The following is a 17,741-nucleotide window of genomic DNA, read 5'->3' as shown; positions in this document are numbered from 1 at the left end:
TGAAATTTTTTCCATGTACATGTTGTCCATCTTCTTTGGATAAGTGTCTATTTAGCTCTTATGCCCATTTTTTGACTGGGTTCTTTCTTGTTGAATTATATGAGTTCTTTTAGATTTTGGATATTTGCTCCTTCTTGGATATATGATGCATATATATTCACTAGGGTTTGATTGTTTTCAGTGATAGTTTCTTTTGCTGTGCAGAAGCGTTTTGATTTAATGTAGTCCCACTTGTTTATTTTTGCTTTTATTCCTTTGCCATTATAGTCAAGTTCCTGCAGACATTCCTGAAGTCAATGTTGTATGTTTTTCCTATGTTTGCTTCTATGTTTTCTCTTATGTGATGTGTTAAAGCCAAGTATTTGATCCATTTTAAGTTAATTCTGTGTATGATGTGAGGCAGTAGTCTAATTTCATTCTTTTGCATGTGACCAATTTTCTCAGCACCATTTGTAGAATAGACTTTCCTTTCTCCAATGTAGGTTCTTGGCTCCAATATCATAAATTGTCTGTATAAGTTGGATTTATTTCAAGACTCTCAGCTCTATTCCATTCATCTGTGTGTCTGTTTTCATTCCAATATCATTGAGTTGCTTTGTAGTGTAATTGAAGTATGAGAGTATAGTACATCTTTTTCTCTGTGTGTGTGTGTGTGTGTGTGTGAGTGTGTGTGTGTGTGTGTCTCTGGTGTGTGATGATAGCTTTGGTTATTTGGGATCTTTTGTGGTTCCATACAAATTTTAGTAATGTTTGTTCTATTTCTTTGAAAAATGCCATTGGAATTTTGATAGGGATTGCATTAAATCTGTATATTACTTTGTGTAAAATGACATATTTTTTTTAATTTTTTTATTTTATAAATAATAAATTTTATTTTTATATTCCCCATACAATTGCAGCCCCCCCCATTCTGACCCCAATCCCTCCCCTCCCGCCCCCGCCCCCCTAGAAGTGTCTCTGGTTCATAGTTTTTTGTTGATTTTGATTTTCACTTTCTTATAGTTAATATGACATAAAATGACATATTTTTAACGGTATTTTTCTTCCAATCCATTAGCAGGGAATAGCTTTCCACTCCCTGTGTTGTCTTTTATTTCTTTTAGTAATGTCTTAATGTTTTGCTTAATTTTTTTTATGCAATAGTAAATGAGTTGGATTTCATTTTCTTCTGGTTCCTTGTTTGCTTATAGGAACACAACAGATTTTTGTATATTGATTTTATAACCTGAAACTTTACTGATCTATTGTTCCTAATTGATTTTAGTGGCATCTAGGGTTTTTTTTAAACAATATTATCATGTTGTCTGCAAATAGTGATAATTTATTAGTTTTGTTCCAATTGGGAGTCCCTGTTTTTCTTTCTCTTGCCTAATTGCTCTAACTTGAACTAACAAGTCTATGTTGAATAGTAGTGGTGAGAGGGGGGCATACTTGTACTGATTTTAGAGGAAAACTTTTCAGTTTTTTAACCACTGAACATGATACTACCTGTGTAGTTTTCACATATCGCCCCTATTATGTTGCGATGTGGTCTTTTGCCCCTATTTAATTAAGATTAGATAGTTTCTTTGAGATTTTTCTTGTTTCCTGATATGGGCCTGTATTGCTGGAAACTGCCCTTTTAGTACTGTTTTTGTTGTATTCCCTGGGTTCTGATAACCTGTATCCTCATTTTTGTTCATCTCCAGGTATTTTTAAAGTTCTTGTTTGATATGCTTGATGATCCATCACTATTCAGTAGCATGGTATTTAGCTTCCACATATTTGAGGCTTTTCTCACTTTCTTTTAGTGGTTGATTTCTAGTTTGATCCCACTGTGATCAGAGAAGATACTTGATATGATTTCAGTCTTCATAAATTTATTGAAACTTGTTTTATGAGCCAACATTTGGTCAGTCCTCTGGAATGTGACATGTACACTTGAGAAAATTGTGTAGTAAGCTTTCTGGGGACAAGGCTGCCCTATAAATGTTTACATTTAAGGCTATTGTTTCCTTATTCATTTTCTTCTGATTGATCTGTCCATTGATGTAAGCGTGACACTGTTTTCTATTTTTCTAAAGAGCACACACAGAAAATAAATAGCAAAATGGTGACAAATACTTATAGTTCAACATTTTCCATAAATGTTAATGGCCTGCACTCACTAATCAAAAGGTACAGAGTGGCTGGTTGGTTCAGAAACCCAACTATCTGCTACCTCTGGGTGATCCATCTAGGTTTGAAAGATAAATAAAGGCTCAAAGTAGAAGATTGGGAAACAACCCTACAGGCAATGGTACACTAAAAAAATGAACCACAGGCAAGCCATACTTATATCAGCTAAAAAAGGTAATAAGAGACAGGAATGGACATTTGTGATTAGAGAAGGTGCTTGATATGATGTCAAGCCTTGTAAATTTATTGAAACTTGGTTTGTGACCCAACATATGGGCAACCCTCCAGAATGTGACATGTACACTTGAGTAGTCATTAAGATGATTAGGTAGCAATACATCAGGAAGATATAACACTCATCAATATGTATGTGCCATAGGGCAGACATCAACATATGTAAAGTAACTATTACTAAATCTACATCACTCTTTTAAGTTTATTCCATAAATCTTTTGTTCTGCTGACATGGCAACTTTCCAATTCCCAAATCCAATCCACTCTCTTCTGTCTTTGTCTTGTTAAAAGAAAAAGTTATTTCTTCTAGTGTAGCATTGTCCAATAGAAATTTAATAGAAGCCATATAGGTGATTTTTCTAGTAGCTCCATTTAAAAGTTGTGAGATGAAATTAATTTTAATAATGTATTTTATTTAACCAATATTTTTATTTTTTTTTGTATTTTTGACATGAACTTTGTTTTTTTTTTTTTACATGTTTCTTTTTTTTTTTTTTTAAATTTTATTGTTATATTCCCCATACAATTGCAGCCCCCCATTCTGACCCCAATCCCTCCCCTCCCGCCCCCCCCCCCAAAAGTGTCTCTGGTTCATAGTTTTTTGTTGATTTTGATTTTCACTTTCTTATAGTTATTCATTTCCCTGGTCCCTTATTTAAGTTTTCTAGATTCCTGCTATGAGTGAGACCATCCGGTATTTTTCTTTTTCTTTTTGGCTTATTTCGCTGAGCATGATCCCTTCCAGCGCCATCCATGTTGCAGCAAATTGCATGTGTTTATCTTTTTTGAATGCTGAGTAATATTCCATGGTATATATGTACCACATCTTCTTGATCCAGTCATCTATTTTTGGGCATTTGGGTTGTTTCCAAAGCTTAGCTATTGTAAACAGTGCTGCTATAAACATAGGGGTGCAGGTGTTCTTTGGAATTGATGTTTCTGTGTCCTTTGGGTAAATACCTAGGAGTGGAATTGCTGGATCATATGGAAGCTCTATGTTTAGTAGGTCCAGAAATCTCCACACAGCTTTCCACAGTGGTTGGACCAGTTTGCACTCCCACCAACAGTGCAGAAGAGTTCCTTTTTCTCCACACCCTCGCCAACATTTGTTGTTGCTAGTTTTTTTAATATGTGCCATTCTCACTGGTGTAAGATGGTATCTCATGGTAGTTTTGATTTGCATTTCCCTGATGACAAGTGACGTTGAACATTTTTTCATATGCCTGTTGGCCATTTGCATTTCCTCTTCAGAGAAGTTTCTTTTAAGCTCTTCTGCCCATTTTTTGACTGGATTATTTTCTTTGTTGTTGTTGAGTCTCATCAGCTCTTTGCAGATTTTTGTGATCAGTCCTTTATCATTAGTGTTGGGTGCAAAAATGTTCTCCCAGTTGGTGGGGTTTCTCTTTGTTTTTGTTATTGTCTCTTTTGCTGTGCAAAAGCTCTTTAATTTGATGTAGTCCCAGCTGTTGATCTTTGCCTTCACTATCACTGCTTTGGGTGATGTGTCTGTAAAGATGTCTTTGATGTGCAAATCACGTAGTGTTTCGCCTATATTTCCTTCTATATATTTTATGGTTTCAGGTCTTATGTCTAGTTCTTTAATCCATTTTGAGTTGATTTTTGTGTATGGTGTGAGGTGGTGGTCAAGCTTCATTCTTTTGCATGTAGCGACCCAGTTTTCCCAGCACCATTTATTGAACAAACTTTCTTTGCTCCAATGCATATTCTTTGCTCCTTTGTCAAAGATTAGTTGACCATAAATCTGTGGGTTTATTTCTGGATTTTCTATTCTATTCCATTGGTCTGTATGTCTGTTCTTGTTCCAATACCATGCAGTTTTGATGATTATGGCTTTGTAGTATAGTTTGAAGTCTGGGAGTCTGATGCCTCCATTCCCTTCTTTTTTTTTCAGGAGAGCTTTGGCTATTCGGGGTTTTTTGTGATTCCATATGAATTTCATCAATAATTGTTCTATTTCTTTGAAGAATGACATTGAAATTTTGATTGGAATAGCATTGAATCTGTATATTGCTTTTGGAAGGATGGCCATTTTAATATTGTTTATTCTTCCAATCCATGAGCAGGGGATGTCTCTCCATTTCTTTGTGTCTTCTTCTATTTCTTTTAACAGTGTTTTATAGTTTTCTTTGTATAGGTCCTTTACCTCTTTTGTTAGATTTATTCCCAAATATTTGATTTTTTTTGTTTCAATAACAAAAGGGATGGTCTTTTTGATTTCTTCTTCTTCAGATTTATTGTTTGTGTATAGGAAGGCTACTGACTTTTGCGTGTTGATTTTGTATCCTGCCACTTTACTGAACTGATTGATGAGTTGAATTAGCTTTTCTGTGGAGTTTTTGGGGTTCTCTATGTATAATATCATATCGTCTGCAAATAGTGATAGTTTGACTTCTTCTTTTCCTATTTGGATTCCTTGGATGTCTTTCTCTTGTCTTATTGCCCTGGCTAGGACTTCCAGTATTATATTGAAAAGCAATGGTGAGAGTGGACATCCTTGTCTTGTTCCAGATCTTAATGGAATTGCGTTCAGCTTTTCACCATTGAGAATGATACTGGCTGTTGGCTTGTCATAGATGACCTTTATGATGTTGAGGTATGTTCCTTGTATCCCAAGAATTTCAAGGGCTTTTATCATGAATGGGTGTTGCACTTTGTCGAAAGCTTTCTCAGCATCTATTGATATTATCATATTTAACCAATATTTTTAAATCTTACCTTTAACATGAAACTTGTATAAATTAATAATTTATTTTGAGTTCCTTTAAAAATTGTTTTTAACTAGGTCTTCAAAAATCTAGTGTGTTTTTTGCAGTTACAGTTCATCTTAATTTGGACTAACCACATGCAAGTGCTCAGTAACCACATGTGGCTACTGGCTACCAATTGGACAGGTAGTCATAGACACTCTCCTACTTACCTTTTTGAAATAATTTTTGGCCCTCCCACATCCTGACTTTTCCTTCTCACTTTTTATCTGTGTTTTATCTTCCAAACCCTCCCAGGATTTCTCCTTTGGTCATCTTCTCTTTTCACCCCATACCCTCTCCGTGATTAATTTCATATATCCCAACTCATTTCCTAATGATGCCCAAGGTCACCTCTGAGTCACTTCTCAGATGAACTTCCAACTAGTATAGCCAACCCACGGGTGTCCAAAGCTTTACATGCCAAAACTGAACTCATCATCATTCTTCATAAATCTCCTGTGTCAGTTAATGGTGTCATCCCCCACCCTTTTCTTCTCTCATCTCCTAGAGTCAATCAATGACAAAGTTCTTAAAATCTGCTTCACCTTCTTTCTTTAAATATCTGTTCATTTCCTTATCTACACGCGCTGCTATAGACAGGATCTTCATTATTCTTCACTTGGTTTATTTGTAGTGGCGTCTTCAGTCATCTACCTACCTTTCCTTGTGATTTTCTCTCCTCCATTCTTTATGCCCTTAATCCCTTAATTTTTCAGCTAAATAATTTGATATTCACCTAAAATGGCCAGGTCTGGGACTATACCCACCCCACACACACCCCTTTATTTTCTTTAACAAATAAAGGGCTGTGTTATAGCTGTGTTATAGTTATAGGCTGTTATAGTAGGCTTTAGTCAAGAGCGTTTCTCAAGATGGCAGGTTTCTCTCAGAGCTTTCCACCATTCTACTGCCTGCCTCTCTTCTTTCAAGTCCACTTCACCACTGAGCAACTCTGCAGATAGTTCTGGAAAAGCATAGGAATCCTTTTCACAGGATCCATTTTCTTTTGCTTTAATAAAAGAGTGCCCCTTAGTTCTGGAGACTTCCTAAATCTAGACTTATCCTGGTGTGGTAGTTATTTTTCTCATTTTCTCTCTCTGTTTCCTCTCAAATTATAGAAAGCTTTGAAAATCTCATCAAGAATGTCTCCTTTCTCCAGAAAAATGCACATGTCCTAACATAGCTGAGTGTGAGTGTCAGGATTTTGCTGGGTTCCTGAAGTCCCTTAATGGGGAGATTGATCTCTTCGGAGGATAATTCTCTGATAATCTAGTGGCCCCAGCATCAAGTGTAACCAGGTTCTCCGAGACAATCTGAGAACTCCAAAGCACTTTATGGCACATTTTGGAATCCGAAGAAAGCTATATTACCCCCAAGGACACTTTGAACATTGTCTGACTAACAACACTAAAAACAATTCCTAACTTATATTTCTTGGCTAAATGTAGCTGAGTTTTTCTACACCCACACCCTTCTTTATAGAAGCTGCTTGGAACAACTTTGTTTCTCACCGACTTTTGGAGTCTTACTCCCCAGTCTGCTCTGACATTGCATTCATCTTGGATTGTAACTGACTTTCATAACCTCCTCAGTCTTTTCAGAAGTATCCCTAAGAGCCTTGGCTCTGAATCCTCTCCTACACATCTCAGGTCATTGGTGTTCACCTCCACCCCTTGCTCTGCTAGCCCAACACCTGAGGGAGAGGGCAAAGAAGGGTGACTATCAGGGCACTTGCCACACCCTTCGGGGCCTTTGTGGGGAGAGAGTCTATGCCAGGGTAACTCTTAAGTGAGTCTAAGCTTTCTCTTCAGCAGCCCAACTGCTGGACATTAGCAGAACAGCAGGGATTTACCTTCCCACATTCCTTCCATCCCCACAGAAAGCCATTCCCACACTACGTGACATGAGGCACAGGGTAATGAATGACACGCTCCATAGGTGCTGCTGGGCATCTGGCAACCTGCACTCCACTTGGCAAGAATAGGGCTGCCTCCTTCTTTAACGCTAAGTCCTCCGCTTGAGTTCTTGAGTCTCCTACGCCCACCCTGCTTCTGGAAAAGCTGCTCTCTTGCTCTCTCCTGGCTCAAGCCTGTCCCCCTTCCTTTCTCCTGGTGATCCAGTTTATTTCCTTTCTTGCAAGGCTTCCTTCTTAAATTTCTTGCCCAATGTAACTATTTCTGTTCTTTCCCTGAGTGGTTTCAAAACCCCACTTTCCCCATGAAACTCTTTTCTGCCTCTGCTCCCCCCCACCCCTCCCTTCTCAGCTCTCACTGGTCTCTCTGCTAATGCCCAAACTGTACCTCTCCCTTCTTAACTCTCCCACACTGTGTGCCCAGCGGCAGCAACCAGCTCTACAAAGTTATTGGATTGAAAAGTGAGTGAATGTTCTCATGCACTCCACTCTTTCCCACCTCAGCTAAGCTTTTCAGAGTCACATTTCCAACGGAATCTGAATCTGAAAGGATTTAGATCAGCTGAAAAATGCTAAATCTCCAGCATTTGACTGTGTTAGAAATTTTTGACCATCCCTCCCACCTCTAATGTTACAAACACTGTTGATAGAAACCTTTAATGCTTGTATTGTGTTTTAACTTGCTTTCCTTTGGAGGCAGGGAATTGTCAAGTAAGTATTCACAGCACCCTGCAAAACCCCAAGTGTTGGATGAGCATCCAGTAGTGAGCATTCATGCAGAATCCACAATCGCGAAGGGTCTATACTTACAATTTGCTGAATTTGCCACAATGCAGGTTTCTTCCTTTTGCCCCTCTCATCTTCAGTTTTGAAGCAACACAGCTGTAAACATATGCTTGTGAAATAAGAAAGAAACATTCTGAGATTGCTTTACTTTTCAGTTTTTAACTGAAAATCAGGTGAAAGAAAGCATTGGATTGCCTCTGTGTGCATATATACAACCCGCGTATATATAAACACACAGTGTTTGTGCTGGAATGAATATTCTGTATACACTGTATAATATGCCGCATATTATACAACACGTGTGGACCCTGAGAACAAGCCTTGTATTTAACCTCGAATTCTGCCTTATGAACCATGCTGTCGTCCTAGTGCCCTCTGGCTCCTCTCACACCTTGGCTTGCTTTTGTCATACACTTGAACATTCTTAGATGAAAGAAGAAACCCACGGATTTCATTTGAAAGTCCCACTAAAACAGAAGAAAGAGCAGATGTCCTGGGAAGCGATAATTAATGTGAAGGAAGTGTCTAATTGTGAGAGCTGGTGTGCCCCCGGCCTCCCGGATTTGCTCAATTTGGCAGCAATGACGTCAGCCGGGGGTGTCGTTTTGCAGCGGTGCTCTTTACACATTCTTCAGTGGTGATTATAATATCATTTGGGCCAATTATCACTTATGATTACATAACATGTTTTGGATTGAAGAGTTTCTGAGAAAATAAAGGTAACTTGTTTTTCCCCAGCACAAAAATGTGAGCTGTTCCTGCAGGCCGGCTGCCCTACCAAGAAACACTGGGAATCATTCGGCTAAATTATGAATCTAACTTGATGCAGAAACAAAGCATCCATTATGCATAATTCCCAATGACATCCAGGAGGATATTATTGTTTTTCTGACAACAAGTTTCTCCCCAGCACACTCTAAAATAAGCAGCATCCCCAGGCACCTTCGCAAAGTGGCAGAGAGTGTGCGGGAAGCATTGACAAGGCTTCCTTTTTTTTTTTCCCTATTCTGTAGGCACTTTAGTGCAGAGTTTGCCCAGAGACGCCAGGGTATGAGCTTTCTGGATTTGTAGACTGGTGCACTCTTTCATTTCTGTTTTAGTTCTTTGCTGGCATGCTCGGGAAGCATGGTTTGTGCCACACAAGAATGTCTGTTCACTTGGAAAATGCTTGTGCATGAATGAGGTGGTTGCTAATGCGGCTCTAAACTGTACTAAGTTTCTCACTTGGCTTTGTTTGCTGCTTACAAGGGGATCAAGGTAATCCTTTCTCTTTGCATAGCCCAAGAACAATAACTAATGGATTTGGAACATGTGGCGGGAGCTGGTGCTGGTCTCTCTTACCCAGCCCTGGTGTCCTAAACTCCAAGAAGCCTGATTTAAGGGGACCCCACATCACCAAAGCCTGTCCTACTTGTGTAAGGGTCCATAAGGGCTTACCTGTTGAAATTTCTCATAATCAAATTTGGTGGCCCAAAGCTCCAAAACTGAGACAGGAAAATCAAGCTCTGGTATGATGGTAGTAGTTTGACATAGACGGTAACCCTGAGGCACAGGGTAGAACGGGAGTTATTCCTGTCTTCTAGGCCTGTGATTCCTGCTGGCCACTTCATGTAGTTAGAATGACCTGGGCCCTCTGCACAGGCCATCAGGGTCCATTCTCAAGCCTCACTTTGAAGTCCCAATTCACAGCACGCCGTGATCTTGACTACCTAGTTCTGAACAACACTGGCACATTCCTGTTTGGAAAATCACCAGTGGGCTTAGGAAACATGACCTCTTCCTTCTCCTGCTTCGGCTCCTCTTTAGTTTTGACATCAGTCCCTCAGGCTCCTGTGTTCTTTCCTGGCCCCAGAAGGGTGGGGCTGTGGTGCCCTAGATGTGGGGGAGCCCTACTTGGTGTCTGCGAATCCAGGCCCCATCACACAGGACCCTTAATGTCAGGAGCTGCTTTTGCAAGGGAGGGTGCAAGACAAAACAAACCCAAGTGGAGGGTCCTCCGACTGGGGAAGAAGAGGGAGGAGCCTGGCATGACCTCAACTGACCAGGCCAGACCAGCAACCTTGCTGCCTTTTGCTCAACATCGTGCTTCTTCTGGCCACTTTCTGTTCCAGACCACCTGTTAGCAGAGCAGCTCCCCAGCCTGAGAAACTCCAGAAGAACAATATCACCAAGAAAAAGAAGCTGGTTGAGGTGAGAAGGTTAAACTGTTTTTGCTTTTTATCTGATACTGTTGTCCTAAGCCCTGCCTGCTGGGCAATACCACCTGCGCACTCCCAGATACCTCCAACTGAGCCTGAGTGGATCCAGGGGTGTTCTCTTGTCCCCTCTCCCTTCTACGCAGCATTGAGTCCTCCACTCCAGGGACCAGAAGCCAATCATTGGGTCCATTCTCCCTCCTCCCAGCCCTGCATGGGGTCCTGTCAGTACTAACTTGAAAATGCCCCATGTCCTTCAACCTGATTCATTCTCCCTATACCTCTACCTCCCATGCCTATACCTAGTCCCACTCAGCCTCCCTTTCATGGATAAGAAAAACGGAGGAGGAGAGGAAAGGAAGAGGAGAGGGGGAGAGAGAGATTCTTAACTGTCTCTGATGTTTGAGCATCTGCTCTGTGTTGGGTATTCTGCTGCATACTTGCCATGAAGTATTTCATATATTCCTCACACCTCTGAGGTCAGAAAAGTGACATACGAGGTTCTATACCCAAGATCAAACCAGTAAGTGAAGGGGGATTTGAACTCAGTTAACAACTGAGAATTGCAGCAGTGAATGTGTTGTTTTCTGCACTCAGACTCTCCACCTCCCCTCTTTGACACATGCCCTGTTGCTGGCAGAGTTAGCTCTTTAAAATAGAATTTTTCAGGCCTCGCCCTGGCTTTAAGATCCAGGAGGTGGGCCTCCCCTGGTGGCGCAGCGGTTGAGCGCTGGGTTGCGAAGCTGCCTGCAGCCTCTGCAGCCGGTTCTATCCCCGGCTGCTCCCCGGCCACCGGAGGAGGGTCCCACATGGTGAGCAGACCTCTCCTGCCGCCCGCTGCTCCCCTCAGCAGTGTACTTCGTCAGTCTGTCTGCCTGCTCTGCTCCCCGCTCTGGCTCTGGTGAATTCTCTCACCCTCCCGCACTTCTGACTGTACCCAGTGCTTGTATAAATAAATAAATCTAAAAAAAAAAAAAAAAAATCCAGGAGGTGCACACCTCGGATTCAAGTTCATAGTTTTGTAACCATTCCTAGGAGCCACCTTCAAAACTCATCACCTGTGATTTCCTCCAGAACTCAATTCTCCAACCCAGAACTCATTACTTAACATTTTTTGATGCTGCCTTGAACTTCCAAGGCCCTGTGTTTCCATTCCCTCCCGACACCCTACTCCTTCCAGGCCCTTCTCTGGCATCTCCTCTGTGCAGTCCTCTGATGGTCCCCACCCTAAACCCTTCTGCACTAGCCCCACCATACCCCATCTCCATAGCCCTGTCACGTTCTCTACTCCCATGATTTCTTACTCATCTGCCTCCCTTACTAGACTTTGAATACCCCAAGGCCACAAAAATCCATCTTCAAATGTTGTATTGGAAGGGGGGATTTACTGGGAGGATTTATCACAGAACACTGCCCAGGTCAGGAAATGCAGCTGAACTTCAGAGAAGACAGGATGCAGGAGCTGAAAAGCCATCATAAGCCAACATGATGCCTCTTTCTGCCCAATAGGAGGATACGTTATTCTCATTGTCTATAGATTTCTTGAACTGCTCTGGCAGATTCTGGGTACAACCCAGCACCAAGTTTACAGCTCCTCAGTTAAACAGCCAAGCCTACCAGTATCCCCAATTCTAAATTTTAGGGGGAAGCCATCTGATTGGCCCAACTTGAGTCAGCTGTACCTACAGCAGGACCTGTTTGGATTTTTTTCACAGGGCGGGGATGGGTATGATGCTAAGTTGATTGAAGGGCTTTCCAAGTGAGAGATTAAAATAAAAGTTACAAAGATAGGAAAGCTTTTAATTTGTGAGCTCAGCAGACAGGTCAGCTTGACCAAAGGGATAGATGTGGTGGTTGTGGCTACCTGTGTGTAGAGGCAAGACTGGACACGGTGCAGGTTTTCTAGGATCCCATGCAGACCGGGTAAAGGAGGAGTCAGAGTCCTCAGTGGTTTTTGCAGGTTTTTTATTGGGGTTCACCAGGCATGCGGCAGGCAGGGGTGCTGGGGGACCGGGAGACTGGCAGGCCTCCCAGCCCCCAGCTGGTCTTCACTCTGGGCTCTCCGGCCTTCTCCCGGCTTCTGCTTCTCTTGCTTCTCTCTCAGCTTCTGCTTCAGCTTCTGCTGGCGTCCCCGTGACACCGCCCTTATAAGCCCAGTCTCTAAGCCCAGGTGTACCCACCTATGTATGCCCACAGCCCACTCCAGGTGCCCGCTATCAGGCATGCATTCAGGACCGCCAGGATCCATCATCTATCCTGATGGCGGGAGGGCAGAAAAGCCTGACATTTTTCCTTACCCTACACTGTGTCAGCCTGTAGGAAGGACCACTGAGCAGGTTTTCTGATCCAGCAGACCGGATAAAGGAGTCCTGGAGCCCTCAGTGGCTTTTGTAGGTCTTTTATTTGGATTTACCGGGTACATGGCAGGCAGGGGTGCTGGGGGGCTGGGAGGCTGGCAGTCCGCCCAGCCCCCAGCAAATCCTCACTCTCTCTGGGCTCTCTGGCGTTCTCTCTGCTTCTCTTCTTCTCTCGGCTCCGTTGCTTCTCTTTTCTCGGCTCCGTTCGTTCTTGGCTTCTGCTGGCGTCCCTGTGACGCCGCCCTTATGAACTCAGTCTCTCAGCCCAGGTGTACCCACTTCAGGGGCCCGCCATCAGGCATGCATTCAGGACCACGGGGTTCCCTCATCTATCCTGATGGCGGGAGGGCAGAAAAGCCTGATACTTTTTACCTTACCCTACACAGCCTGAGGAGTTTGGGCTTTAATCCTGTAGGCCAAGAAAGTTGGTTAATGCTTGTTTTAGGAGTTAATCTGATGTTTGAGACTGGTGATGGTGAACTATAGAGACAAAAAAGGCTAGAATCAGGGATACTTAAAGAAAAGGGACCTACATCTGCTTGATCTTTTATCCTACCACCCAGCACAGGGCCTGGCATGGGAGAGCAGTCAGTACGCATGTGTCCAGCTGAATTAAGAGCTGATCTGACAGTCACTGTTCCCTGTCATGGAAAACAAGAAAGGAAGGGAGTAAGACTATAAATCCAGGACAGTCTAGTTGGTCCAACAAATAAGGTCGATTGTGTAGAAGCCTCTAGGGCAGGCCGCAGGCAGAGTGCATGACGCTCGGCCTGCCAGCTGCAGCAGCACCTGCGGGAGCTTAACTGAGCAGATCCCCACACTGCTACTCAGCTGCCTGGACACCTGCAAAGCTTCCAGGTTTTCTTTATAGGACATCAACAAATGGAAATCTAGCTCCCCTGAGGAACCTGGAAGCAAATCTTACTTAAGAAACTGACTCTAATTCTCTACTTCCCCCAGCCCCCAACGGGGCTGGGAAGGGGCTGCATTTTCTTTCCAGCTAGTCCAGAACCAAATGCTTTCAGTGAGTGCTGGTTTGTCTCATCAGCCATGCAGCTCCCACAACACACGTGGTTGCTCATGCAGCGTGGCTTTGCTCCTCTCCTTTGGGAACGCAGGAGCTGGCTCTCGACCACGTGTTTGGCTATAGAGGATTCGACTGCCGCAATAACCTGCATTACCTGAATGATGGGGCCGACATCATCTTCCACACCGCAGCAGCTGGCATCGTTCAGAATCTTGTCACAGGTAACCTCACCATCTGAACTTAGAAACTACCTTCTGAAAGCAGGCTTTTATTTTTGCCCCTTTAGGTACTTTCCTATGTTTAAGCATTCCCCTTCCTTTTAGAGCCATTCCACTCAATTCCAGGCAGGTGTCATTTACTCCTAGAAAATTCTCAAGCCCACATTCAGAGTCTAAGACATCTTTCTAACCTTACCTGTCATAGGCCTTAGGCCCTCAAAGGAGCCTTCCTTGTTTCCATTAGTTTCTCAGAGACTGAGAGGGATAAGAAGCCAGAAAGGGCGGGGGGGGGGGGGGGAGTGGGCGGTGTCGAAATATTGCTTATAGATGGTAACTAAGAACAAGACAGAGGAAGTTTTTTCACGAGTTGATTTTTTAGCAGATCAAATTTTCTGGTATCATTTATTTGACTACTTAGCCAGACTGAGAAAGAGAACAAATAAGCAATAAACAAAAAAGCCGAAAATGTCCTTTAAGTGCACCACAATTCTGAAATTTAAATATAGTTTAGAAACATTTCAAGGAAAAGGAAACATTCAGAAATTAATTTAGTAGAAGCCCTTCTCTCGACATCAGATTTAAATATAACATCAGCTGAAAAGAACCATTTTGTATTATCTGTTTCGTATCTTAAACCATATTCCCCCAAATGTTTATGCTCCTTTCTAATTCTGTTTATTTGTTTATGCATAGCTTTTGTTAGACAGTGAAATCACATAATGGTTTGTGTCTTTTTGGAGGGAGGAGGGCCTTGAAATTTGTATTCATTTTATCAATCCTCTAGTCATTTATTATTATTTAGAAACAATGTGCTGCTTCCTTATATAGCAATGCCATCATTTGCCTCTGGGGTCCTGGCCACTGCATGGGTTACAGTGGCCACTTCAGTGGTCAGTGAACTCATTTGCCACAGTAGATGCTAAGGTACTTCTTTTCCTTTCTTCTTCCTGTGCCATATATTAAGTCAGGGCTTTAGGGAGTGAAACTGTCATCTTTACCATCCAGCACCCAGGTGGGTTGGCATTTTGTAAGTAAAGATGATTAGAAGGGATTTCCTAAGTATTTTCCTATTTCACGACTTCTCTTTCCAACAAACAAGGCATCACCTCCAGATCCTCGGCACCCCAGTGCCCAGAGGTGGGTGTTAAGTAGCCATCCATCGGGTCATGGGGGACAGGTGAGAGATTGAGCTTCAGCATTTGGCCTCTGGAAGCCTCTGTGCTTAGATTGTGCTCTGGACCCACATAAGTTATCAGAAGGAGTGAAGTGGAGCTTATGTGTGCTAGATAACAGACACTAGCTCTTCTCTCAGACCTAGAACAGAACACGTAGATCTGAAAAATGAACTCCCATCTCCCCCAGAGATGATTCTGAAAGTGAGAATTGGGGGTTTTACATTCTTGCTCTTCCATCGTATTTCCAAAGACTCCACCTGGAGCTTTGGGGTCGCCCTGAGAGGCCTCCAGAACCCCCTGCTCACACTCCTGCGCCTCTCTCCTAGGGAGCCAGAGCTTCTACCTGGAGCACACGGACGACATCCTCTGCCTCACAGTGAACCAGCACCCCAAGTACAGAAACGTGGTGGCCACCAGCCAGATAGGTACAAGGGTCCTGCGGTAGCCCGGCTTCTCCTCCCAGAGCAGGGGCCCGGCTTACTAGCCATTACCGGACACGGGAGCGGGTGGGGTGCTGACATTGCTGACATCCACCCTTTCCTGTTGGTGTTGCTGTGAATTTTTTGAGCCCTTGATGTATCTGTTGCCTGAGTTGGCGCATCCAGTGATTGGTGATTCTGAGGGACCAGCTGTTCAGCCGGATCATCCAAATAAATGGATGGCCCTTCCTTGGGAACCCGTGAGAGTAACTTCTCAGCGCCCCGGTGTCAGATGAAGGGCCCCCCCCCCCCCCGACTGAGCCTGGTGACCGCGCGGCGAGGGCGGAGTGCAGTATGTGTGCCTGGCTCTTCTGTACCCTCGGAAACTGCCGGTGACAAATGTGAACTGACTCACATTTGTGAAAAGTTGTTTTTTTCAACCTTGTCATTTCAAAGGCAGTTTTTATAAACATAGCTTCCTGCTTGTTTTCGCTGAACCCATGCCCATTTTTAAATTTAATTTGAAAGCTTCACTATTGGAAACATGACTTATTTTAGCTATTGTTTTCCCTCGACGCTTCCTCATTGCCATTGCCCACCCAAAGCAGGTGACATGCCGGAGGCCGCAGGTAAGGCTGTCCGTGCGTGAGTAGTCTGCATCCACAGCAAAACCATGTCCGTGCATCATGTTTGCTGATTGTATCTGGCTGACCTGCAGATACAAATCCTTGACCTGGCCAGTTTCCTTTGTCTAAAGTCCTCACCTGTGTGTGTGTCGGACATCAGCGTCGTGGGGTTTCTGCCTCTGAGAGCAGAGCAGGCGCCTCCGGCCAGGCCAGGCTGCGGGTCCTGCCCCCCGTAGCCCTAACACCCCGCACGCGCCTCACGAGGGCTCTCCGGTGCGCAGCCGCGGGCCGGCCTCCGCTGCCCTGGCCTCAGCTCAGTGTCACGCCTGCCACACGCAGGGACAACGCCTTCCATCCACGTGTGGGACGCCATGACCAAGCACACCCTCTCCATGCTGCGGTGCTTCCACTCGAAGGGGGTGAATTACGTCAACTTCAGCGCGACCGGGAAGCTGCTGGTGTCGGTGGGAGTGGACCCCGAGCACACCATCACCGTCTGGCGGTGGCAGGAAGGTAAAAGGAGGGGCCCGCTGTGCTCCCCAGAGGCTCGCTCGGCGTCCGCCGGCCTGGAACCTGGTCTTTCTCCCTCCAGCTCACCTGGGTCAGCAGAAGCCAGGCCTCGTGGCTCTGGAGCAGCTGCTGGGCCTAAGCCATTGCACCCCTGAGCCCCTGCCGGAGAGGGCCAGCCTGGGAAGTCCCGGCTGTAGCGTGAAGGGGCTTTGGCCGCTTCGGGAAAGTCCAGCCTTATCGACAGTCCTTCTCATAGGGAAGGCAGCAGCCTCCTCCATTGCTGTTCCACCTGCCCTTCACCCAAACGTCCCAGCATCGGCAGGACCCTGTCGTAGCCCTGGGTCTGCTGCAGCCTTGTCACCTTGGTTGCCCCATCCCAGCGACCAAGGCAGGCTTTACCACCCGAGCCTCAGGAGCAGATTTTTAAAAACATTTTCACTTCTTTGAGGGGGGGATTCATTTTATAATCAAGGTTTACATTTAAAGTAACAGAATTTTTTTCTTGCCCTCCCCCAGCATGCACACATACAGAGCCTGCTACTAAATTTATGATCATCTCACATCAAAGATGTGCAGTCTACTGGGTATATTCCCAGGTTGGCAAAAACAGATCCAATTAGTTAGGACAGTAATGAGGTCTCTCTCCAGCCCGGCAGCCTGTATCTGGGACGCACTAAGCCGGCACGCACAGAAGTGGCACATCTCCCATCCGGGGCTCCCAGGGCCCCATCGGCTCAGCATGCTGGGTGGTGAGAGGGGAATGCACAAGATGAGCAGAGGGAGAGGGGGACTTTCCAACCCCTCCTGAGCTCTCGTATAAGAAAAAGAGGTTGGGGACCTGCAAGTTTTTATGAGACTCGCTCATCCTAGGCCGGCCATTTCTCTTTTTCTTATAATTCACGAGGCCCCATGATCTATGTCTCAGGATGCAGGTTCATTCCTTATGGTGCTGAATGGTCAGCTGATTAAATAGATTTGGCCCCAGATGAGAAATTGAGTATCTGAAATTATAGACTCAAGCATCTTAAAGATGGAAGGACTAGAGACGTCTTCGTAGCCAGTCAGGATCCATCCCATGAGAAGTCCCTCGAGTGCATTCCTGACAGGATGACTTCTGTTCTCGGCTTGGATACTTCCAGGATGGACTCTCATACTGCACAGGCACCCCACAGCAGCATGATACCGTTCTTCTGAGTACTAACTCTACCCTCCACAGCAGCCAAGACCGAGTCTGTTCCTCCTTCCTTGCCAGAAAATTACCACATAGGCCCTCCACATAGTCTCTTTCCTCAGCTCAGAGCCATCTCCTTAGACCTGCCTCTGTCTCCGCACCTGCCCCAGAGCTGACACTTGTTCA

The 17,741-nt window shown here is 44.4% G+C and overlaps 1 protein-coding gene across 4 annotated transcripts in view; it reads left to right on the top strand.

Moving 5' to 3' along the window:
* EML6 (EMAP like 6) overlaps window positions 1-17,741 on the top strand; it is a gene marked incomplete at its 3' end in the record, with an annotated part of 309,679 nt that overhangs the window by 278,455 nt on the left and 13,483 nt on the right. For 2 of the 4 annotated variants that reach the window (XM_084234453.1, XM_084234452.1), the window contains exons 28-31: window positions 9,969-10,047; window positions 13,528-13,657; window positions 15,156-15,254; window positions 16,214-16,387. In XM_084234453.1, the coding sequence (XP_084090579.1) occupies window positions 9,969-10,047; window positions 13,528-13,657; window positions 15,156-15,254; window positions 16,214-16,387 (482 nt within the window). Of the gene's footprint in view, window positions 1-9,968; window positions 10,048-13,527; window positions 13,658-15,155; window positions 15,255-16,192; window positions 16,388-17,741 lie in introns of all 4 variants that reach the window. The other 2 variants (XM_084234451.1, XM_084234450.1) reach the window with 1 other exon arrangement.

This window comes from Talpa europaea, assembly GCF_964194135.1.
Source record: "Talpa europaea genome assembly, chromosome: 6".
NCBI lineage: Eukaryota > Metazoa > Chordata > Mammalia > Eulipotyphla > Talpidae > Talpa > Talpa europaea.
Note: the sequence above shows the minus strand (reverse complement) of the source record. Positions and strands in the feature narration are given on the sequence as shown.